General features: G+C 40.0%; 1 protein-coding gene across 1 annotated transcript; it reads left to right on the forward strand.

Moving 5' to 3' along the window:
* Positions 1 to 5,188: 5,188 nt before the first annotated feature.
* LOC310932842 (retinoic acid receptor alpha-B-like) lies at positions 5,189 to 23,402 on the forward strand. The gene is made up of 9 exons (XM_083896216.1): positions 5,189 to 5,443; positions 16,686 to 16,840; positions 17,169 to 17,310; positions 18,474 to 18,634; positions 19,843 to 20,019; positions 21,098 to 21,302; positions 21,451 to 21,518; positions 21,925 to 22,015; positions 22,953 to 23,402. Exons 1-9 carry the CDS (start codon positions 5,236 to 5,238, stop codon positions 23,192 to 23,194), a joined length of 1,449 nt encoding a protein of 482 aa, XP_083752342.1. The 5' UTR covers positions 5,189 to 5,235; the 3' UTR covers positions 23,195 to 23,402.
* The last annotated feature ends 2,852 nt before the right edge of the window (positions 23,403 to 26,254 follow it).

Raw genomic sequence — 26,254 nt, forward strand, 5'->3', positions numbered from 1 at the left:
GCAGAAAACTGATTTCCTGAGAGAGAGAGAGAGAGAGAGAGAGAGAGAGAGAGAGAGAGAGAGTGGAACATGACACAGTTAAAGCTGGGGTCTACACTTTGAAAAATGCAAGTAATGAGGCACCTGGTATAGCTCATTTGCTAGAGTGGCTCTTATACTGAAGTTAGTGCCCTCTGCAGCGGCTGCAGGTTCACTTCTGCGTGGGCTTCTCTTCACTACAGTCTGTCCTCTCAGTAAAGGATAAATACATCGAAGCATTGAATTTATGGGGCTTCTTGCTGCTGGCTGCAGAGGCTTTTTCTCTGGGAACATACAGTATAATATATGTATGATAATGTGATGCAGTCTTTCGGTAAATTATTAACTTCTAGCTAAATTTAAAAGCCACAGGTGCCTGTGAAGTGCAAAACCTATCTACCTTAGCTATCAGACGCTAAAACGGTGTTAATGCTAGCTGTGTCCACCACTGAAATAAATAAATACAACATATATATAATAATAAACACGGAATCTCATTCATGATAAAAAACTGCAGGAATGCATGTTTATGTTCGGCCAAGACGAAGTGTGTTGCTTTTTTAACCTGATTCAGGTTGCGGAGGTCATTCGCTGCTGTTCCAGCAATTTTGCGGCTCACCTTCATGTCACCCTGTAAGCGATTTTTTTTTTGGTGCACTTCTGTATGTCCTCTAAGAGCTCTGTTTTCTGTGTGTGTGTGTGTGTGTGTGTGTGTGTGTGTGTGTGTGTGTGTGTGTGTGTGTGTGTGTGTGTGTGTGTGTGTGTGTGTGCGTGTGGTGTTTCAGATAAATGCATCAGCAGATCGGTTTGGCCAGTATTTGCTGGCATAATGTGTGCGTTGATTGGCTGATGCTGGTGCTAGCAAGGCTGGCGTGGAAAGGTGATCGGTTCTAAACTTCTCAAGCATGAATGAATGAATGAAAGAATGAATGAATGAATGCAAAACACAGCCACAATTGTAGCTCAGCACTGCTTGACGCCCATCCATCTTCTACTGCTTTATCCTCCACAGGAGGGTCGCGCGGGGGCGGGGGATGGGGTGGGGTGTGCTGTGACATAGGGCGATAGGCCTAGAGACAAACAACCATTCAACCATTCACTCTCACATCCTACGGCCAATTTAGAGCCACCAATTTACCTAATCCCCATATTGCATGTATTGCAGGAAGCCGGAGAGAAAACCCACAAACACACGGGGGCTCAAACCCAGGGTCTTCTTCTTGCTGCAAAGGCAAAAGAGCGCTAACCGCTACACCGCACCGTGTGGCCACCCTGCTTTGACACCATTCCATTCAAAGTGAATGGGAAGTGTTTCAGTTTGACGCCTGTTGCCCGTGAGAGAACTGGCCCCCTCGGCTCAAATCCAAAATTCACTTCACATCCAAGCAAAGACCTTGTCATTAAAACGCTGGAGGGTCACGAGACATATATATATATAAATATATAAAAGTACTGTTGTTGTAGACGCAATCATTTCAAAAGTCTTTTAAGTCCCGCGTTTGTCCCTTCCGTGACCTCTGATCTGCAGAGTGTCAGCGGCAGCAGGTCAAACCCACGGCACCACAGGAAACACCACACTGTGACATGTGGAGGTGGCTGATTTTTATGCTAACCAGCTCAAATCAATGTCCTTTGTATGCTTCAAATGCCTGGGTGGTTAATGGTGGTTGTAAGTCATTTGGTGGGGGAAGGGGGGGAAGAGGGGGGGGGGGGGGGATTGAAAAGCCCTGAGGCAATATACAGTAAAAAGTGACCTTTAACTCTTACTGCAGGAGCACAAGTGATGGAGATGATCGAGGTCTGGAGATTTCTTCCTATCAGCAAAAAAAAAAAAAAAACAGGAATATATGTATGAATCTTTACTTTCATGCTTCTGTGCCCTGTAGTGCTATGCTATAAAAAAGGCTATTGTTGCATCAATTTAATTGCTAATTTGGGTCCAGACCCCAAAATCTTTTTAAAATGTGTATTACTTTATATTATTTATTGATATAATGTTAAAATTATATTATTATAGTATTTTATAATAACTTTTTTGTTGTTACGGCCGTGTTTAACATCTTTAATTCTGATTAACCTAAAGTGACACAAACTAAAAAAACGCTGTTTCTTTTCTCAATGGACTTTGGTGCAGGAGAGTGAGGAGATTGAACAGTGAATGAATAGTATTTTTCAAAATTGTAGCTTGCATTTTTTTTAGGTGAGTCTTTTTGTTAATAGCCTAATAATAATAGTAATAGATAGAATATCTATATCATCCTGGGGTTTTGCGGCTTTAATCATTTTCTCTCAGATATGGAGCAAAATCCTGGAAAAATATAGGTCAAACTGCTTTGGTCCGAATAGAAGGAATAAACAAAAGTGCAGGACTCAATAGTTGTTATTGTTATATTTTTCTAATTCAGTTTGCCCTTTCACACACACACGTCATATTTTGTGAGAGGAAATGCACACACACACACACACACACACACACACACAACACGCTTCCTGGTTTGCGACAGCGATCACAAATGTATCTGCAACTTGTGAGCAACAGTCTCTTTGTGGAAATTGTGAAATATGTTGCGCTGAAATTTGCAAAACACCAGGACCCCAGTGTGTGTGTGTGTGTGTGTGTGTGTGTGTGTGTGTGTGTGTGTGTGTTCCAGGTATTACTCATGTGGTGGGGACCTAAGTATTGTTTACACAGTCACATTATGGGGACTTGTCCTCCTTATGGGGACAAAATGCAACATAAATTATTATATTTTAAAGGTACAGTGAGTAAGATTTAGCTTGAATTAGCTTTTCCATTATACAGTTCTAGCACTACTCGGCTCTACTCTACTCGGTTTGGTATCAGGTATGTGGTTTTTCCATCACCATAATACCAATAGTGCTCACGCTAAAATACACCAGACTCCTCTGTTAAATATTCAGACATTTCCTTTGCTAAATATTGGTAGATTAACATCACGTTTTCAGGAATTTTAAGTCTTTTTTTAACTGATCTACAGTTCAGCATTGTTAGCGTTGATTCTTGTGTCATGGTGACTCTTCTGGTGACGTCACATTTTATTTAGTTATCGGCTCAGCTCGCTTGAAGATGCCAAAGAAAAGCACCAGGTACTAAGTCATATTATATTTTTTATAGTTTTATTGTCATATTTCCTGATTTTCAGGCAGGTTTGCAGTCCCACACTATTAGACAATCATCCTGTTGTCATCTTATTAGCACACAGTGGGCCAAAATATAAAACTTGGACAAAGTCGTGGGTCAATATTGATATATTTATCGAATAATCTTCTTCCAGATAACATTTTCATAAGGGGTCAAACACGTTTTGCTTTGCTTTACATTGAAGTTAGAACAAGCAAAATTCAATACTATACAGCAGGGGTCTATGTTTGCTAGCAATGTTTTTTATAACAGTAATAATAAGACATTTGGTCATAATTATTCCATTATTAAATTTACCATATACAACATTCAATTACATGTATAAATACGCTTGTTAGGGCCCGAGTCACGAATGGCAGTGGCCACACTATTATTTATGTAATTTATAATAATTTTTTAAAAGTTTTTTGATATTAATAAATGCGTTTTGCATCATAAATAGTATTATTAAGTATACGTGTGATATCATGATGCAATATTGTGAACAGTCCGGCCCTCTCTTGACCACAATAGATGTGCATTGGCCCCCAGGTCATTTGAGTTTGAGACCCCTGCTATACAGTATATAAGTAAATATTGCAGACCTGCAAAATAGAATTTAAAAAAAAAACACATCAATGGCATTTATTTCTTAAATAAAATTCAAATAAAGATCATATGCCTCTTTTTTATTTTTATTTGCAGCCTTCTGATTTAAATGTAAACAGTAAAAAAATTTCCACAGGCTAAAAATAATTTTGAAAATTAAAATAACAATAATACACCAAATATCTAATAATAATATAAATAAGAAATAATATTAGGACAAGACACTCTTGTTTTAGCGTATTCTGCTTTATTTCTCTCACTCTATATATTATATTATATTATATTATACTTGCATGACAGTTAAGTGTATATAAATATATAACTTAACATTAGTGCTGTCAGTGATGGCAGGCAGCAGATAAAAATATAAAATATAAAATATAAATAGTTCACTAACAATGGCACACAAAGTGATGTGGAGGCACGCGCACGACAGGTAGGTGGAGCTCGCGCGCAGAGAGAGAGAGTGCGCGAGAGAGAGAGAGAGCGCGAGAGGGCGCCGGGTACAGAGCGGAGGTTACCACAGGACACTCACTGCTCCTGTGCGGCTGACGAACGGACGGACCTCCGCTAACAGCAGCTCCACTTCCACCACCACCGCCGCCGCTCTCTCTCTCTCTCTCTCATATATTCGGATATTGTGCTTCCTGGACACGCAGCGGCAACTTCAGCGGCACACATCGGCACACATGGCCGTGTCATTGTGGTTCTTGTGACGGTTTATTTTGCCTTTTTCTCCCCCCCTTCCTCGCTCGCTCTCGTTTTGTGAAAGACTGGAAGTGAAGCGACCACATAGAGGAGAGAGAAGAGAACGAACGTCCGTCTCCAAACCGAGTGGACGGTATATTTTTTTGTTCCACTTTTCGGCGTGAAGCTCCATCATTTGCTGCGTTGTTGTGGAGGTGACGTTTTAAAAGAGACCGTCAGTGACACACACACTGGGGGCTGAGCTACAGTCACTAGCAAGCGGTGCACATGTGAAGCGTTAGCTAGTGTTGGAAAGGGAAGCTGCTAGCGTTGTTGACCGGTGCGAAGCGGCACGGACACGGTCTGTCGGTGTAGTATAGTGTAGCTTCTTGTTCATTGTCGTTTAAATCGTCCGCTTTGGCTCCAAACTAAACCAGGGCACCCGCGGTGAAGTTGGTGGGGGGACACTTGTGGGCACAAAAACGTACCGAAAATCGCGGCTAATGTGAGACAACACGAAGGCAAAGTTTGAGAGTAGGTCCCCTTGTGTTCTTCCCAGAGCGTAAAGGTCACAGGGACGGGTCATCTGTTTGCCTCCGACCCCTCCTCCACCTCCCATCAGTCTGTGATGAAGATGTGAACTCCCTCACTCCCTTCCCTCTTTTCTCAGGGCGCTTTGATATTTTTTCCCCCCTCTCCCTCCTTCTTCTCCTCCTCCTCCTCTCGACTCGCTTGGCTTCAAAGGGAATCAAGAACAGACAGACCTCCGTGTCTCGGGGATGTACGAAAGCGTGGATGTTGTGGGTTTGAGCCCCAGCCCCGGCCGCAGCAACAGCCCCAGCCCCGGCTCTTTTCTGAGCATGGACTACTACCACCGACACCCGGGGCTCGGGCCGGAAAAGGGTCTCCTGTCCGGGATGGGAGTTCTCCAACGTCCGTTCGGAGGGTCACTGATGGCCAGCAGGCACTGGAGCGGATCCTGCCACTGTGAGTGTTTTTTTTAAATTTTATTTTTAACTATACTGGTGATTAATTTGATTGAAAAGTGACTTTGTGATGCCCGGGGACATTTTTGTGCTGCACACAGGAAGTGATTTGAAGTCAGATTGATGTAAACACAACATTGTGCTAGTAAAGTGAGACAGCTGTAGTAAATAAGTTGGGGTTGGACTAAAAACACACAAAAAAAACACTGTCACGAAAAGTCTCAGAAGTCAATTTTTTTATTATGCTTAATTTTTTTTGAAAACTTAAAAAAAAAACTGTGCTACTGGTGTATACTTACCAACGCTCCCCCCTTAGTCAGTGTTTGTGAAGTATGCAGCTCACAAATAATATAATGTATAATTCACAAAGGCAAAAACAAACAAAAACAAAAAATAATCACTAAAGGTTTACGCACTGTAGCTTCAATTGAAGCTTGAGTTAATTACAGAAGTAACTTTACTAATGTATTAATATGTAGTGTATTTTTTTATTTTAGGCTTTGAATATAAAACACCATGTTAATGTGCAATGTTTATACACTTGGTTTTGCATTCAAATACATAAAATAAGGTGCACATTTATCTATGTTTTAATCCACGGCTGTTGAGATAATATTGTGAATTAGTTTACCAAGATAAGCAGTAGGTGGCGCAATAGTCGGGAGGGGAGACAACAGAATGAAAACACAGCACTATTTAATGACACGAAGAGCATTAAGTAAGATCGAAAAGTGGGAGCTGAAAATGTGTTTTGTTTCTGCTTCCCATTTCAGTGAAGTAATGTTTGTGGTTTCCTCATCATCAGTCCATCTTGTCTGCTGCTTCCGCCATTTTTTTTCCAGTGCAGTAAAATGCAGAACATGGATGATGTTTCAAGTCACATGATTTCTTAAAAAAATCTGTTTCCATTGCACTTATAGTTCTTCACCTTTTCCACCAAAAAGAAGAGCGTTGTTTGAGATCAAAATATACAGCCTAGATCTGCTTCAGACTGTTTGAAGTAGTTGCCAAGTTGTACAGCAGAGGGTGCTCTGAGTGCTACTTGTTTGCTGCTTCCATGCATTCTTTGCTCATCAGTATAAGACAATAGTGGTTAGGGATGCAGCTATCGAATATTTTTGTAATTGAGTATTTGACCGATTATTTTTTGATTAATCAAGGATGCAAAACGCAAAATTAGTAAAAAAAAATGTATCCGATTAATCGAGGAATAATCGGTAGAATACTCAATTACACAAATATTCAATAGCTGCAGTAGTAAGCTACATTAAATCAGCTAACATCAATGTTTACGTTAGCATGTACCTGAAGCATTAGCAACTGGATGCTCAGACGCTGAATCATTGAGGTGCTGTTTTACGGGCTGTTTCACTCGCCGCCATCCCGCCAGCTGAAATCCGGGTGTGCGTCTGCTAAAACAGTCCGTGTGGAACAACGATGCCTGCGTTGAACAGGCCGCACGAGATAGGAATTAAACAACTTCTCCTAGGCAGAGGGGAATTTCTTGAAATCGAGTTACTTGAATCACCCGAGTAGTCGTTGCAGCCCTAATAGGTGTGTTTGTGTTATTTTGGGGTGATCATTGAGGATAAAATCTGAGTGGACAATTACGGCTTTAAATTATAGCGATGTGCATGTCCGGGGGAGAGAGAGAAATACAACCATTAATCTTAGAATGAATATCATGTCAACTTGATGATTTGGGGTAATTTTTTTCCCACAAATGCAAACCGGTGGAATCATGTGGAAGTATTTAATCACATTGATAACTTCGAAATAATATTTTTGACTTTTGAAAACACTGGGTATAAACATTGGGCAGACAAGACGATAAACGGCCGTTTCGCTTACTGAACATTCAAATACGGGCCGTCTTGTTGTGAGTACAGAGAGACCAACTCCACCCGGGCGTCACATGTTGGCGACAACAAGTCCGACGGTCAGCCGGTTACCTGAGGGTAAAGGCGCGCTGGTGTCACCGTGACATGGCTTTGCACAACCGAGATTAAGTCATAGAGCGAGGGGGAGAGAGAGAGAGAGAGAGAGTGTACTAAAGTGGACTCTGGTCAGCGGGTGAGAAACGGAGGGGGGAGGGAAGAGGCACTGTGTGTGTGTGTGTGTGTTTTTTGTGTGGTAGTGTGGTGGTGGTGGTGTGTGACCGGAATGAAAGAGTGTCAAACAGGTTCAAAGGTCAAAGGCTATACACGGACGTATGCACACACATATTCAGCGACTGCTCCAGCAACATCTAAGCACAGGCTGCACACAGTGTGTGTGTGTGTGTTGTTGAGACCCAGAGCAGTGACTCACTGACAATTGGGAAGTGACCTACATATCTCCCACTTTTTTTTATTTCTCCTTCTATCTGCCTCTTTCTTTCCTGTGTCAGCTGCCCAGTCATCACTTCTCTGCACTGAATGACCTCTCTTTCTGTCTGTCTGTGATGCACACACACACACACACACACACACACGCGCGCACACACACACAATGACGCACACACCCATTCATCCACACTCACAGTTTGTCTGGGAATGTGAGCGTACACTGACCAAGTTAGACCTGAGTGTGAGTGTGAGAAAAGGGGAGGAGGTGGATGGTTTGCGTGTCAGTGTTTGTATCTAACACAGGGGTGGGGAAGCTTTCTCCTACCAGGGGCCATTTTAGTTTCTATCGCATCGCATTCACCCATCATTCTACATTACTGCATACATGTCAAAGTAAACTCTCCAGTTCACCGCCGAGAACCGCTTCTCTCTGATGATGAGGCTTCCGATGTCAGACGGTAGTGATGGCGATCGTACAAATAAAAATACCTAGTTGGCCTTGTTGAATGTTGACTTTTTTACTTGCAATTCTAGCAGCAGCTCCACTGCAGCAAACATTTACATGCACAGTATAGTCGAGCTAAGGCTGTAGTCCGACTAAGACAGGCAATCGGACAACTCGGAGAGTTTTACATTTGACTTCGCCTCCATAGGTGGAGCTGTATCTCTCTATAAGCTAGTGCGTATTGAGATGGATCGTGCAAATTTTGGTGCACGTGCAGAACGCACAACTCTGACTCCATGCAGGAGTAATCAGACTATGAATCGCATTATCCAGGTATGTTGGTCCGACTAAGACTAGCTCGATTTAATTCAGGCTAACATGTTTACATGACCGTTAAGAAAACCAGAATTAGTGTCTTATGTCTTATTGTCTTATGCATGTAAACACACTGGCTGTCTCTCAATAAGCCGACTGTTATAATAGACAATGGAACAGAATGTCATGAGATAGTTGTGGTAATTGTCTCGTGGGCTGTTAGACACAGGACAACAAAATGTACACCTTAACACATGCGTCCATTTAGTAATTGTCCTCTTCTCACTTGAGTCTCCTTCTTCTTCTTTCAATATGTTGTTCAGTTGGACTAGTGTCCTTATCCCAGTATACAAGCAATCGTGGGTAATTGATTTATTGAATAAGGTGTGTGTTCGCCTCCAAAACACTAGGTGGCAATAGACTCCATTCCAGCTATTATTTTGAGGTTTCTGGTTTAGTTTGTGGCTATTTGTTTGCATGATGAGCGCATGTCTCTGTCTCTCTCTCTCTATGTTTTTTGTCACTGTTGTCTTATACATCCGTGTACTGGCTTCTTTTATTACTTCTCTGTATTAGCTTGGGGGAGGGGACTGTGGCACCCGGGTCGTCTCGAGTCCACCTCAAGATGATACAGGCAACTCCCAATAACATTATCTGGGTGTGTCAGTCTTACTTTGAGAAATTCAGTTGTAATGTTCAGTCATATTTTTAAAGTCGGCTCTGGTCGGACTAATGCAGTAATTATTGTTTTCTGATGTTATGTAAACGCACAAACTGATACTTGTTGGACTCGACAATTCATGTTGAAGAACTTGTTTCTACACCCTGATATCTGCATTTGGTTGCATGTGACTGTTACTATTGATTTGAGCTAAGCTGACGTAAAACTTTAAAAGGTTAAAAACCTCAATTGAATATAGATTTTTTTTTACTCTGCCATATTCACACATGACCTTTATTCCAGTTGGTCACAGTCTGTGCCAAAGGCCTACTACTACTCTGGTGTCGTAAAATTGAAGTCTGAATATAATCCCAATTCTCTCACAATATTCTTCACCTTCTACTATGTATGATATAACTAACGCAGTGTTTCCCAAACGTTCTGTTTTAAAGAAGGCAAACATTTGTGACTCGAATCACGATAAAGCAACATTTTGCACAATATATCAACTGATTTATAGCCATATCTGTGATCATTTTTGAATTGATTAATGCGTCATTTCAAAAGAGAGACGTTACAAATTAATTTTATTCATGTTACAGGGCCCCACTGCAGCACAAGAACATTGTAAACCTCAATCAGAATCCTTTATTTAGTCGCCATGACATGAATTCCTTCTACTGACTGCTCATACTGTGGTAACTTGTTACTTGTTTTGATGCAAACATGACAGAAAAAAACAGAAGTAGAGAATAAAAAAAATCCATCATGAAGCTTTTAACTGTATGTGACGACAAAGCTGGCCTTTTCCTGTCACCTTCAAAAGCTTGGTGAGAGGATACAGATGGTCACAGTGGTAACGGGCACAGAAGGCTTTCACTGAACCACATGAACCAGAGCAGCCAGCTGACCTCTGGTCTGACTGCAACATTATCCATAATCACACAAAAAAATAGCATAAATCATAACATGCTTCATGTTAAGTTATAGTTTCATTGCGAATAAAATGCAAAAACAAAAACCACAGGCAAACTATGGGCTCTAGGAAACTCAGAAACACAACATGACGTAACTTTTCTGAAAAAATCTTTTTCACAAAACACCCCGAAATAACTCTACTTTACTAAACACTGTACTACGTATGCCAGGCCTGTAGGTGGTGCTGTAGCGCTGCTACAGAAAAAGCCAGGGCGTCTAAGGAAAGAAAATAAACTTTAAGACGAAACAAATAGACCATTAACCATATCTAAACACAGGAAGAGGAAGACGACAACGACAAAGTAGCGTATTGTTTCTATCCATGAAACATTATAAAAAAGTAGAGTTTCAGTGCTCCCAAAACAACGGTTGGTTCCGCGTTGATAAATAGCCGATACGGTCAAAAACTTTAGCAGATTCACCTAAACTAATTTTTAATCTGACGACGGCCCCAAGTAGCGCTGATAATTTCCATCCTCACTCCTAGCAGAGACGCTCCATTACCTTTTAAATACATGCAGATTTCTGTAGATTTGGGGTTGGAAACATGTTGGTCACCATTAGATCTGTTGTTTTAGCAATGCTATAATGACCGTACGGTATAACTCTTATCATTTTATTGGAACACATCCAGAAAGTAGGGAGAAAAAAAATGTAAGCAGCTTTAAGATGACAACTTCTACAGATTAAATGTGTCGGGTATTTTGTGTGACCTACGCTCAGATTAGAACAATAGCACCCTGACTCTTTTAAACCTAGAGTTCCGACAAATATTGGCTGTGAAAAAATGTCTATTACACCAGGTTTATTCAAGTACACGCGTTGTATGAGTTAAACTCATTGACGGCAAGTTAATGTACCAACTTTCAGTCCCATCGTTCCAATCCAAATGCTAATGATCAAAGTTGAGTTTTTTAGATATTTGAATGCAGAAATGTTACATTACTTCTTTAAATCAGTCCAAAGACTGATAACTGATGGCCTCTTTTTCTTGTATGATACAGATATCGCAGCCTCCAGCCTCCCCCGATACTGATATCAGTCTGATATATAGTTTTTAAACTACTAAGCTGTTATCAACCATATTTGTGCTGATGCAATAGCACCTAGCCATAACATGCCATTTCTGAAACATGAAGCTCCAACATCACAAGTGTAACCAATATTCTGCTTCCATAAAGAGGAAATGTGCAGGCCACACATTTCAGTTGAAATGCAGATGCTGATTTTTGCGTTTTTTAAAAGACTTTGCTGAGTCTAGTATTTATATATTTCATGTTTTTTTTTGTTTTTTTTTTTTCCCCAGTATCTGATCCAGTATAGGCTTTAACAGCTGAGTTGGACATCTTGAAATTAAAAATAAAAGCCTTAATTTTATATTGTTTCATTTAGTATATAGAACAGTTTACAGTCACAATCGTGCAATGGTACGTTTGTTAGCGATGATGCGCTAAGAAAACATTCACGTGTCATTGGGTTCATTGTAAACTGCAGTGTTTATTATACAGGGAGCGGTGAATGAATAAATGAGGGAGTGGATGTGTGTGACACAGCAGTGTCGGCTTTTTTTTGTTGCCAGCCTCGACTTGGGCTCGACATCCTTTGAATAACATTATATGTCTTCAATTAGGACACGGCAAAAGTGTAATGATTGTGTAGAGAGATATAATGTTAAATGCATTGTACAAACGCGCCAAAGGAATAAGTACATGTTATAATCACTTATAGAGTTTTACATCAAGTGTGTGAATTACACAGTGTCCGAGTTTGCGAAGCACTTGTTTCCTTTACATAAAGAGGTTTAAAACGAAATTTAAGTGTAGAGCTGCAACTAACGACTATTTTCACGATTAGCTGAGTCATCGTTTGGTCCATGAAATGACAGAAAATGTTAAAAAATGTTGATCAGTTTAGAGCTGAAATAATTACTAGAATTATCGTCAACTATTTTGATAATCAATCAATCGGTTTGACGCTTTTTTCATTATTAGCTTCTTAAATGTGGATATTTTCTTTGTTTCTTTGCTCCACGTAACAAAGAAATCATCATTCGTGGACAAAAGCAAGACATTTGGGAACATCGTCATTTCTAGGTTTGACAAACGATCATTGGTTTCTAACATTTTCATACATTTTATGGACCAAACCATTCATTGAGAAAATAATCAACAGATTAATCGATTAGGAGAATAATCGTTAGTTGCAGCTCCAGATCAGTGCTTGTCAAACCTAGAAAATGATAATTGTGGTTTGAAATGATTTATTTGTTACATGGAGCAAAGAAATCAGAAAATATTCACATTTAAGAAGCTGAAACGATCCGAAATCTTATTTTAATCATGAAAAAAGCTTCAAACCGATTAATCGATTATCAAAGTAGTTGACGATTAATTTATATAATCGATTAATTGTTTCAGCTCTTGTTAACTGGTTTCTTCAACTGTCTACCAACAGCTGGAAAATATGTCTTAATTGTCTTGCATTTATAATGGTAAATACCAATATTGATTCATTTGGACGTGTATATTTTGGTCATGTCATCCAGTACCAGCCTCTCCATGCTTTTGTCTTGCAGCTGCAGTTGGGGAATGCCATTAGCTTTGCAGTGTAGTAGTTATCAACCAAACCATCAGACACATTATGTCTTATTAATCAATTGATCACCAAAGTCATTGAAACATCACCTGTGACCGTCTGCGTCACAATCTTTCCGGTAGATATCGAGATACTCACTCATAAAAACGGTGTTGTCCATCATGTACACACACACAGCCCTAGTGATTTATTTTGAAGTGCCACAGCGGGGGGAAGCCTGCATCTTTTCCATTTCAATTCCACGAGTTTAAAGATGGATGAGTCACTAACATTCCTCTCCACTGATAAGCCTCTCATCTCAACAGCAACAGAAAAAAAAGAACATTCAACACTCCCAAAGCAGGAGAGATTCATAAACACACACCGAGGAACACAAAAACGAAGAGGCTCTTGGACGTATGAGGTGTGTGAGAGAGAGAGAGAGAAGGGGAATTTTAAAAGAGGTCAGACAGAGTTTGTTACCGTTGGCCACGGTGTCCGTGAGAAGAGAGCAAACAAACAAAGAGAAGAGACGATGGGATGTACGAGGGCTTACACAGCCTGAGTAAATGACATTAAAAACACATTAAGCAGTGCAATTTGTTGTCACTGTAATTTATACATTTCACGATAGCACACAGGGAGAGCACCAGTAGAGCCAGAAGTCACCGATAAGCCTCATTCAGCTCAAATTTACTTCATTTACTGAGTTTATTTTCTTTTTTTTTGCACACACACATATATAGCATAACAACAAGAAGGAAAAAATACAGTTACTTTGGTTGTTTTACCTTAGATATGTTTCAGTTTTTTTGTTTTCTGTCCATGAAAATGTTTAAAATCACAAGTTATTCAGCTTTGACAGTTATCGTGATAATTTTTGATATATCTGAAAATGTTTTTTCAGCCCAGCCCAACTTGCAATATAACGAACCTTAAACATGAGATAAATATAGAAATATTGAGTAGTAGAAGCTTTTTCCGTGATTAAAACTTTAATTTCTGATTGTTTAAGCTTCTTAAATTTTCTTCGTTTCAAACAAAGAAATCGAGAACCTCATTAATTCCAGGTTTGACAAACACTGATCAATATTTTTTCACGTTTTCTGACATTTTATGGACCAAACTATTAATCGATTAATTGAGAAAATAAGAATTAGCAGAATCTTGTTCAGTTTTTGTTTGTGTCAGGTATATAAAGTATATTATTGACCCACTTTGAAACCACAACAAGTTTTTTGGGTGCACCCAATGTCTAATATGCACAAAATATATGGGTCAATTACAAATAAAGCTCCAAAAAATGTATTTTTAAAAAGTATTTTCAATACAGATGTAATGCATATTTTTGGGTCCACAACAATGTCAATGTTTTGAGCATGTCTCATATATTGAATAACTATTCTAACTGTTTTAACACGTTTTTTAACTTCACAACGAAAAAAATGGCACAACCAGATATTTATAAAAAATATACACATTCCTAATATTTATTTTAAAATGAATAATTTGGCAACAACTATCCCTTAAGATGTCTAAATTATAATTAATTAAATTATTATTATGATGATGATGATGATTATTATTATTATTGATAATTTAAAAAATATTAAAATAAATACACACACACACATATATATATATATATATATATATATATATACATATATATAATATAATTATTATTAATTAATTATTATTTTTATCATTGTGTTTTTTTGTTACAATAATTTTAGATTTTTGCTCTCTGTAGGTCAGGTTTTAAGCATCCTTAACATCCATTTTTACAATTAAAGACAGGAAAAATAATCACACAAATAAAATATTAAAAACGTAAACATGTTCTATGAAAAGCAGTGGTGCTTCTTTCCTTCAGTATCTCTTCCAGCTACGTTGGCTAAACTTTTGCTGAAGTTGTTGTGTTATTGATGCAGCGTAAAAGTTGTCTCTAAACCTCAGCATATGTGCGTTGAATGTAAACAAAATGATGAAAATGAAATTCAAACCTATCGCGGTCTCTCGGCAGGACAAACACGTATTCGCTCGCAACATCTGCTGCTTATAAAACGGCACATTATTATACTATAAGATTGTTTTGACCTTGAATCAAGTCTTGATGGCCGGCAGCCAGCTGTTGAGCACTGATAATAAAAGGTACTGACTATTAACAAATTCATTTGACCGCTTAAGATTTATTATAAGAGGAAAGTACTTTATATTGTGCAATAAAAATGGTTACAAGCTTTCCCCCAAAAAAATAGTAGAATAAATGTAACAGCTTTTTCCCTTCAAAAAAACGAGCATTATTAGGATTTATTGTCGGGCTGATGAGTAAGACATGTTTCTGCACTGGCTTGGCCCAGAGAGGATATCCTACTATACTCTCTATTCATTACTTTAATACAGGAAAATGATAGACTTTCAGACTTGAAAGCAATGTTCCGATTCTTGAGAACAAAAAAAGCATTTGCTTTTAATTAAACTGTAGTTAAATTCCCTGTCATACAGATAATATGAAGAAAAATGATTTCCTAAAGTGTAAATAAACCCCTAAACACTTCTCTCGTGTACGTTAGAGGTGGACTTTACTGATGTCAAGCAGCTGTTGCTTCCATTAGACGCCATTACGAGATAGCAATCGCTAGCAATCGCTCCAAGAGAACTACGTTTAGAACATTTGTTGGACGTGTTTGCTTTTCTCTGCGTACGTCATACGGATCATTGGTCTGATTAGTTGTAGGTCTGTCTAATTGAGTACAGGGGGATTGTGATAACGCCTCTTGCAAGTGGGAGGTGATCACACCCATTCTAAACTCCTATTCAATCTCAAATGAGATTGAGATGTGGTAAAAAATCTGTGTATCTACTGCCTCTCTCTGGTCAAACACCAGCTACTGCATTCAGATTATGCAGTTGCTTTTCTTAGTCCACTTTTTTTTGTCACTGTCTTGTCCAACCATTAACGAGGCTTGTTGTTGTCCCAGACTCCTCCCCCTTTTCAAAAAGCCTTTTTCTCTCGCCATTACTAGAAAACGGACCATTCCCCAACACTTCCTCCCCCGCTCAGCTTTCCACTTTTTATTCTCAGAAGAGCAGGTTTAGCTGCCCTTTAATTTCACTATAACATCATTGTTGGACTCTAAATTGTCCCTTGTTGTAAATGTAAGTGTAAAAGATGATCTATCTCTGTTTTTCGTTGTCAAAGTCAGCTGGGATTGGCTCTATACATAAGTTATTCAAGTAGAATGAAGGAACTTTGGAGGAGTACCTCAGGGTTCCATACTTAGACCTTTTTTGTTTTGTTTTGACCAAGTAGGCTTCAGAGATATATTGTTTTTGTGATTTAATGTATGTTACCTAATAATTTGGCATGTTCCTTCCTAGAAACAATACAGTATGTAGGTCACCTAGTGCATGTACATAACCAGTATCGAACCAGTAGCAGATGCTATTTTACTAGTTTGTTCCTTTGGGTATTTGGGAAACCTTTATTTAACCAGGAATTGAGATTAAAAATCTATTTTGCAAGAGTGTCCTGGCCAAGATAAGCAGGACATATAGGTAAGAACACATATACAGCCACTAAAATATACATAAACTACTTGTTAATGTATAAAAGTGTCTAATGACACCAGATGTTTTTCAATTTCAAACAATCCTATAGTTTGTTGCAGGAAGAAGGAATTTAATTAGCGTTAAATTAGCGACGTTAGCGTTGACGCTGCTCCCTTTTGCGCACAACTATTGCTATCCAGTATCCATTGTTCCTGTGCCAACTCGCACTCTAACCATTTAGTAGTAGAACACCAAAACAAGGAGGGCTATTCATTTCTCACAAATCTTTATGCAACTTGAGCCGTATTGTGGAGAGACACGAGGGAAAAAATGCACTTTAATCGCATTATTATTATTTACCAAATACAAATCTGCTTGCCCCTCGCAGCTGTGGAGACAGAGAGCACGAGTTCAGGGGAGGACCTGCTCGTCCTCAGCCCCCCCTCACCTCCACCTCCACCACGCATCTACAAGCCCTGCTTTGTGTGTGAGGACAAGTCGTCCGGATACCACTATGGAGTCAGCGCTTGCGAGGGCTGCAAGGTAGGCACCTCCACGTACAGCAGAGCGAGTGTGTGTGAGTGAGTGAGTGAGTGTGTGTGCGTTTGCTAAACTTCAGACCCAGGACACATCACGCTCACTTCAGGTGAAACGGGGTCATCGTCCGTGTACAAGAATAGATGAAATCTTGAATAAATAATGATGACAAAAAGCACGAGCAGTTGCTTAACGTGTCAGTGGAGAGGTTATGACCTTGATCTGTCGTCTAATTCTTCGAGCACACACACAAAGCACTCTACATATCCATCTATATCCTCCGCTGTCGTAGCTCATCTTTGCCTCCTTTTCTTCCTTCCTTCCTTCCTGTCAGGGTTTTTTCCGGAGGAGCATCCAGAAGAACATGGTGTACACCTGCCACCGAGACAAAGTCTGCGTCATAAACAAGGTGACGAGGAACCGCTGTCAGTCCTGTCGACTGCAGAAGTGCTTCGACGTCGGCATGTCCAAGGAGTGTGAGTACAGGAAATACGCGGAGCGAAAAGTCGTAAAAGAGACTTTCAACTTCACATTTTGAAGCAATATTTTGTTGTCATATCATAAATGAACACAGTACAATGAGTGATTTGTAAATCTGAATGAGGTTGGGTCTCAGTGGTTCTATAAGCTTGGTGTTAGTCTCCATCTGGTGGTCATTTATGGGTAGCACAATAACCTTTGAAATCCACCAGCATCAGTGTTCAGTGCTGTATCGGCAGGGTTCTCCAAATCAAACGTACATTTTTGTTTAACCCTCTCTAAAATAAATATTAATAAAATGCCAGCTAGAATGACTTTTTCAATAACATAAGATATTTTACATAATAACTTTACTTTGTACCAGTTTCTCTGATTTTCCATCTACTTAAATGTGAATGTGAAATGTGAATATTTCCTTGTTTCCTTGCTCCACATAACAAAGAAATCATTAAAACTGAATCATTTTGACATCATTTTTAGGTTTGGTAAACATAGATCAACATTTTTTTTTTTATTCAAAAGTAAACAATTGACATTATGAAAATAATCCGTAGTCGCAGCCCTAGCATATGATTTTTTTTAACTGATAAACATTACATTTTTTTGTGTGTTTTAGCATAAAAAACTAACCATTTGACATATCAGTCCACTAGATGGCGCCAAGTGCTCTCTCTCTCACGAGAGCTTTTATATGACTATATTACAATATAGTGATAAATCATAATCATGGTGTCTCTAAGTTGAGGTATTTTATATATGAACTGCTCTGTGAACAGGCGAGCACTTAAGCGTAGCTCTCCGCTAGATTGCTAGGAAGTTGCACGTCAGAGGAAGTTGCACGAATTGAATGTGCTACATTAAAAATAATGCTTAGCTGGCCATTTTCAGCTCTATTATACTTCTTAACTGTGGCATTAAAAGTCCATGTCGTGTGGATTTCAAGGGCAGTTCCAGATATTTCAAGGGCCATATTTGCCCTGAGCCTGTGCTGACTTCTGACCCCGTGTCCCAGTCCCAGAAAAGCCAGCTAAACAAAAAGCTTAAAACACAACAGCAGAGATTTTGCAGCAACATCATCCACTAATCTGTGAAATCTTAAAAGTGTAATGGACATTTTAATGTACACGTCTTACATCTGTGCTTCCATCATCATCATCAGTGGTGCGAAACGACCGAACGAAGAAGAAGAAGGAAGAGAAGAGGCAGGCGGAGGTGGAGATCTACGTTCTGTCTGCAGACACGGAGCAGATGATCGCGCAAGTGTGCCGTGCGCATCGGGACACGTTTCCCTCCCTGTGTCAGCTGGGAAAATACACCACGGTACAAACACGCAGACTCACACACCAACGCTTTTATACTAACATGTAAAATGATTCAAGCTAAAGAAAGCACGTTTGAAGTTGTAATATCTAACAGTTCTGCTTTTTCAATATTTTAAAATGACACTACTTAACACACTTTTAGGATCATTTTAGTCAACTTTTAATCACGTCATCAACTTCCCCGTCTCTGTAACTTCCTGTGAAGAATCAGTAAGGAAGGAAATATTCAGTACTACAGTTAGCCAGTGTGTTGTTTCTTAATTTGTGCTAATGTACGTTATTTCCATGACTAGTGACCAGAAAAAGATGCGCGTGACATCATGTTTACGTGACTCCCGGTCGTTAAAATTAGTCTCTAAAGTAACGCTAAACTTTAAAAACAGAGGCACACATACTCAGTACACAGCCACGCTGGTTATTTGTAGCGCTGCTCTTTCCGTTTTAATAAACAGACCGCTCCAGTTCGACTGTAGGCGCGCTAACGGCGCTAAAGGAGATAGCGGAGCTAAACTGGTAAACGGTGCCTGGACTCCAGTACCTCGGCACTTAAACATGACGTCGCGCGCGTCTTTTTCCAGTCAGTCGTCATGCGTTATCGTGCGCTAAAGTCGATGGCGTTAGCATCATAAGCGCCAATAACTGCCGTCGACGCGGTCAATAAATGCGTTAATGTTTAATAAACATCTCGCTCCAGTTCAACTGTAGGCGCACTAGCGAAGCTAAAGGAGTTAACTGGTAAACGGTGCCTGGACTCCGGTGTCGCGGCGCGTAAACATGACGTCAGGCGCGTCTTTTTCCAGTCAGTCGTCATGGAAACGCTTCATGTGTTATCGTGCGCTAAAGTTGGCGGCGTTAGCCTCATTAGCGCCAATGACTGCCGTTGACCCGTTAAATAAATGCGTTAATGTTTAATAAACATGCCGCTCCAGTTCAACTGTAGGCGCACTAGCGACGCTAAAGGAGCTAACTGGTAAACGGTGCCTTGACTCCGGTGCCGCGGTACGTAAACATGACGTCAGGCGCGTCTTTTTCCGGTCAGTCGTCATGGAAACGCGTCATATGTTACTGCACTTTCTGTAAGCTCTTCCGTCAACTAACCCAGACTACAGTTCCCATGATCCCCTGCTGCTCCATGACATCGTCAAACTGTAAAGTTCTCCGTTCTTTCTTTGCCTATAACATTCATCACCTTACTCTCATCCACAGAGCAACAGCTCAGAGCACCGCGTCTCGCTGGACGTCAACCTCTGGGACAAGTTCAGTGAACTGTCCACCAAATGCATCATCATGACGGTGGAGTTCGCCAAGCACCTGCCCGGCTTCACCACGCTCACCATCGCCGATCAGATCACGCTGCTCAAAGCCGCCTGTCTCGACATACTGGTGAGATTAACAACATTTACCATCATAATAGTCGGCATCGCCCTGAACAAGGATCCGTTGAAAATATTTGCAAACCTCTTAAGGAATCATTTTAATGAATTTTTGAAAATCGTGAAATTATCCATTTGCCCTGATGCACTTTGACAGTGAGCTGACTTTCTTCTCGAAAACAAAAAGTATCTCACAATGACTTGAAATTCACCATCATAATAGTCGGCATCGCCCCGAACAAGGATATGTTGAAAATATTTGGAAACCTCTTAAGGAAAAATTTTAATTAATTTTTGACATTCAGGTAATGATGCATTTGCCCTGATGCACTTTGACAGTGAGCTGACTTTCTTCAAAAAAACTAAAAGTATCTCGGAATGACTTGAAATTTACCATCATAATAGTCGGCATCGCCCTGAACAAGGATCTGTTGAAAATATTTGCAAACCTCTTAAGGAATAATTTTGATGAATTTTTGAAATTCATGAAATTATCCATTTGCCCTGATGCACTTTGACAGTGAGCTGACTTTCTTCTCCAAAACAAAAAGTATCTCGTAATGACTTGAAATTTACCATCATAATAGTCGGCATCGCCCCAAATAAGGATATGTTGAAAATATTTGGAAACCTCGTAAGGAATAATTTTAATGAATTTTTGAAATTCAGGAAATGATCCATTTGCCCTGATGCACTTTGACAGTGAGCTGACTTTTTTCTCGAAAACAAAAAGTATTATTCGGCATCGCCCTGAACAAGGATCCGTCGAAAATATTTGCAAACCTTGAAAAGGAAAATTTTAATGAATTTTTGAAATTCAGGAAATGATCCATTTGCCCTGATGCACTTTGACAGTGAGCTGACTTTTTTCTTGAAAACAAAAAGTATCTTGGAATGACTTTAAATTCACCATCATAATAGTCGGCATCGCCCCGAACAAGGATCTGTTGAAAATATTTGCAAACCTCTTAAGGAATCATTTTAATTAATTTTTGAAATTCGGGAAATTGAAAGAGTGAAAGAGTGGAAAGTGTCAGTTTGTGGCGTTGGCGATATTTTCTCGTCCCTAACACTTAGTCGATTCGTAGATTCTGAAGATCTGCACTCGCTACGCTCCGGACCAGGACACCATGACGTTCTCCGACGGTTTGACACTGAACCGCACTCAGATGCACAACGCCGGGTTCGGGCCACTCACCGACCTCGTGTTCTCCTTCGCCAACCAGCTGCTCCCGCTGGAGATGGACGAGGCGGAGACGGGACTGCTCAGCGCCATCTGCCTGCTCTGCGGAGGTACTGCACCCTCAATTTCTTGTGAAAACGAGACGAAAAAAGACAGCAGTTACATTGTTTGTAACTGCTGTATTGAGATGGTTGTTTACTCCTCTCTGCTGAACATCATATTTGATGCGTTTTTTTTTTATTATGTGCCATCCTGCAGATCGTCAGGATCTTGAGCACCCAGAAAAGGTGGATGTTCTTCAGGAGCCAATGCTAGAAGCTCTTAAGGTTGGACATCTAGTTATTGTTACTTGTATTATTGTTTTCTGGTACCAGCTCTATATCAAGACTTTGGTGCTTGGGCTTCACAGAAATGTCAACTTAGCATCGTAGCGTTAGCGAGGAGGAACATAAAGTGTTGTACGATACTGGAAAAGTTTCTCCTCAATTTACGACTAATGATTGTACACTAAATAACAGTTTTGTAATAAATGTTGTTCAAGCAAACCTACAAACTAAGGCTAAAAGTAAGGATTTAGCTTTTGAGATACCTCCATTAGAGAACAAAAACCGTATTTCTAGTGTAAACAACTTAAGAGGCCTGCTTAAATTGCATGATTTTTTGGAGGTAAACTAAACAAACTAAAGAGTTAACTGGACTAACTTTCCTTCCTGTCTTTGTGTCTGTGAGTAGATGTATGTGAGGAGGAGGAGGCCTGACAAACCCTGCATGTTCCCCAAGATACTGATGAAGATCACTGACCTACGCAGCATCAGTGTGAAGGGTGAGACACACACACACACACACACACACACACAGATGCAAATGTAGTCATTTCTTTGTTAAAGCCGACTTAGACCGGAAGTTCCAATTAACGCTGTTTTTTAGTGTGTATCAGCGTCATTACCTTGTTTACGAAGCCCTGAAGGTTCCAAACAAACAGTTCAGCCACTGCTGAGAACGCTGTGTTTTATTATAATCTCGGTCTCAGCGAGATCTCTGAAAAAACCTGTTCCGCGGTTACGTAAACAGCGGTTCTCCTGAACAGCAGATCGTCCTGCTCCGGGCACTAGTCCGGGCACATCCGGTTGCGTACATTGAACCGCAGAAGAAGAATAACGTCTGTTGTGGAGGTGTTTCACGAGAGACAGTGTCTTCTGACTCTGGGTCAAAGTCATAAAAGAGACTGTGGCGGGGAGTCGTGAAGAAGCTATTTTTAAACACTGTTAAAACAATGTTTTGATAATGAGTAGCAGTGCATCCACCGTTCCAGAGGGGGGAGCTGTGCTTCTGAGAGCAGGTGTGCTGAATATGTCACTTCCGGGTACTGGCCAATCACAAGACAGTTGGGAAGGCTCTACACTGGCTGGCCAATCACAACACACTCTGTCTTCTGGGTGTGAGATTTATGTCTGAAATATCGCGGCTCAGCACAGCGTCAGAAAAGACAGATTTCTATCGGCTCGTTTACAGCAACTAGGAGGTTTTTGACCATAAAAACAAGTTAATGTATGTAAGTAGACCTCCATAACTAACATATATGTGCAACAGGACCACTCTATGTGAGCTTTAATGTTTGATGACAGACTGTTGGTGTTTTAGTAAAGAGATGCCGAGGCGTTCTCCAGTTTGGGCAGGGCTTAGGACAGAGAACCGCAATTCCAAACAGTGAAATTTAACTCTAATGAAGGATTACACCTCTGCCTTTGTTTCTCTTGCAGGAGCGGAGCGAGTGATCACACTGAAAATGCAGATCCCCGGCTCGATGCCTCCGCTCATCCAGGAGATGCTGGAGAACTCCGAGGGTCTGGAGAGTCACGGAGCCGGGGGAGAGAAGGGAGGTGATGGCGTGGACAAGGAGGGCAAAACGGACATCGGGAGCTGTCGTCCGAGTCCGTCTCCCAAATCAATCCCCTCTTCCAGCCCGAGCCCCGCCCCCTGTTCTCAGTCTCCCTCCACCTGAGGTTCCAGTGCTCGGCACCCTTGTGAAACTGTACCTAATAAACTGATAAAGTGGGAGGACTCACACGCAGAGAAGTCAGGACTTGTGAACCCACACAAACTGTACGTGGACTGAGAGGCTGAATGTCTTTCTACAGACTGTGCAAAGTGAAATGAAAGCAGGTGACGCGAGAACTGGTTTATGTCCACATTTCATACATACTGTGCAAAAAAAAAGAAAAGAAATGAGTGATTTTGTTTTGTAAAATCTTTTTTTTTTTACATACTATATAAATATATATACATAATGCCTACAATGTTAATTATTTGTGAACCTTGTTGAACCTAAATGCTATAGAAAACTCCCTGTGTAACACACTCCCGCCCTTCCTCATCAACATATAGATGCAGAAGCTGCTGTATATTCAGTGTCTCCCTGACCGTGATGTTACTCCAAACAAGAACAGAAGCTTTTTTTTAAGCTCGCAGGTTTATCACAGGTACGAAACAAGAATTTCAAACTCCATACCAGGAAAATATTTCATTTTTAGATATGTGGGGGGGCAAAATAACAACATTTAACTGGCTTTTATATATATTATTTTGAGTAAATCAAACGATAACTTAAAAACAACACATTTTCTTCTTATAAATTGTCCGACATAGTGTTAAAGAAGACGGAATCATTGAACTGTAACTTGTTATTATCAATCTGAGGGATTTTATCCTGTTAAATAAAGCCCATTTTTTTACAAAAGAAGGCACCGTTTATGTGTTCACCTGTTCACACACATTCACCCGATCGAACCATTTGAAAGACTGAGCCACCGTAGGGGGGTGGATGCTATTTTAAAAACCCGAACAGTGCAGTTCCTTCGCGTCATGTCAGACGCTAATTAGCTAATTAGCACAGATGCTGTTGTTTTACTGTCATGTTAATGCTACCCAATCTTTTTCAAAATTTTCAACCGCCATTAAACTGAAGCTTTGTAACCGAGTCCCTCAGATTTGACGTCGATGCCACCTCCTACAGGGCGGAGCTAGACACTGCAGTCCGTTGATTAGACACGTGACTTATGTTATATTATGGTCTGTGTTTTTCTTCTTTTTCCCCCCCTGCAGCCTCCTCTTAAACAAAGCTTTGTCGTCTGCCTCAATCAATCTAACTTTATTTATACAACACGATGCGGACAAAAAAACGACCCTTTCATCGGCCCGACACATATGTTGAAGCAATATTAAGCATGAAACGGGCATGAGGAAGTGAGCAAACGCCAGTCATGAGGGAAAAACAACCGATGAATAACCACAACTCTGCAAAAAATATGTCAATATAACACACAAAAGGCAAATAAACGAGTAATAGTGACAGTTTAAACGGTGTTTATCGAATTTGACTAATAAAAAAGGGTCAGATCGACGAAGTTCTCAAGGAGAAATGCCACAACGCCTGAGTTTCTGTCCTCTGGAGTATCATCTCATCGTCACTCTCTGTTATATATTAGTGGATGTCCTTGTATATGTAGAATCATTATGTATAATACTATATTGTACATATATATATATATGGAAAGGCTGTGAAAGAAGTTGCTGGACTGAGGCCTGAGGACTTAAACAAGATGCTATTTTCCTAAATGCACATTTGTATACTATGTACACACACACACACACACACTCTGGAATCAGAAATGTAAACAACAATTGCAGACTTTCAGCGAAGTGTGTCGGACATGTTTTTATCGCTCTTCACTTATTAACATCGTCTTATTGTATAATTTGTTTTTGCGACTCCAGCGAATTAAAATGACTTTAACAACCTGTAAAACACAAGACATTTTTTTCATTTTAAAGACACAAACGGTACAAATACTTTCTGTACTTTCTTTTTCCCACAACTTTTACATTTCCTCCAACTTTCTTTGTTGCTCGTTACTACCAAATAAAATCAGAAGAAGAATTCATTCCCACGCTTCAACATGGGGTTCAGTGTCTTGCTCAGGGACACATCGAGTAGCAGGGCCAGGAATTGAACCCACAACCTTCCAGTTGAAACTCGTGTCTCAATCCTAACACCTCACTTTAAAAAAAAAAAAAAAAAAAATGTATATCAGAAAATGACTCTTGATACTGAAGTACAGTAAATATCATATACTTTTACGGACTTTTACTTCAGTAATATTGTTTTTTTAAAAGTGACTTCAACTTCTATCAAAGTCATTTTCTGGTAACAAACTTGTACTTATATATATATATGTATATACGCAAGTATCCATTTTAGGTACTGTACTTTATACAAGACTTTTGAGCTACCTCGGCCTCCTCTACACTAGGTGGCGACAGGCTCTCTTTCAATTTGTTAGCATTAGCTGGTTTCCGGTTTAGCTGGCAGCATGTGAAGCTCAATGCTCTGACTTCCTACCGGTAACGTTGAAATATAAAACTGACGGAGCATAAAATCTGTCTCTTGTTCAGTCGAACACAAATGTACCGGCCTGGATTTTTGGCCAATATTATTTTAAAAAATGACTTCAACTTCTACCAAAGTCATTTCCTGGTAACTTGTACTTTTACTCAAATATGCCTTTTTAGTACTTTATACAAGACTGTCGAGCTACCACAGCCTCCACTACACTAGGTGGCGATGCGCTCTCTTTCCGTTTGTTAGCATTTGCTGGTTTCCAGTTTAGCTGGTGGCTAGTTGTTAGCATGTGGAGCTCCATGCTCTGACTTCCTACCAGTAACGTTGAAATACAAAACTGGCAGAGCATAAAATCTGTCTCTTTTTCAGTCAAACACAAATGTACCGGCCTGAATTTTTGGCCAATATCTGCTTGTGTTAGCTTTGTGAAACTTTGTCATTTTCAAACGGAAACGGAACTTTTTTGATCTTAAAAAGTTCTCCTTTCATCATTTGGGCCAAGTGGAAAGGAATTTCCCTAAGGGGAAGTACAAAATACAAAAAAATAATATTCATTTCTAAAAATGTCTTACATACCATACACAGATGCCATGCACACAGATTAGCATTTTACACTTTTGCAGATTCTTCTAAATGTCTAAGAGGATTTTAACCCTGTAAAGC

Source organism: Microchirus variegatus, assembly GCF_963457635.1.
Source record: "Microchirus variegatus genome assembly, chromosome: 10".
Taxonomy (NCBI): Eukaryota; Metazoa; Chordata; class Actinopteri; order Pleuronectiformes; family Soleidae; genus Microchirus; species Microchirus variegatus.

Coding starts and splice junctions, on each gene's coding strand:
- LOC310932842 (XM_083896216.1), top strand. CDS start 5,236: ATGTACGAAAGCGTGGATGTTGTGGGTTTGAGCCCCAGCCCCGGCCGC. Junction 20,020..21,097: donor CCGCCTGTCTCGACATACTG/GTGAGATTAACA, acceptor GTCGATTCGTAG/ATTCTGAAGATCTGCACTCG. Junction 22,016..22,952: donor ACGCAGCATCAGTGTGAAGG/GTGAGACACACA, acceptor TTTCTCTTGCAG/GAGCGGAGCGAGTGATCACA.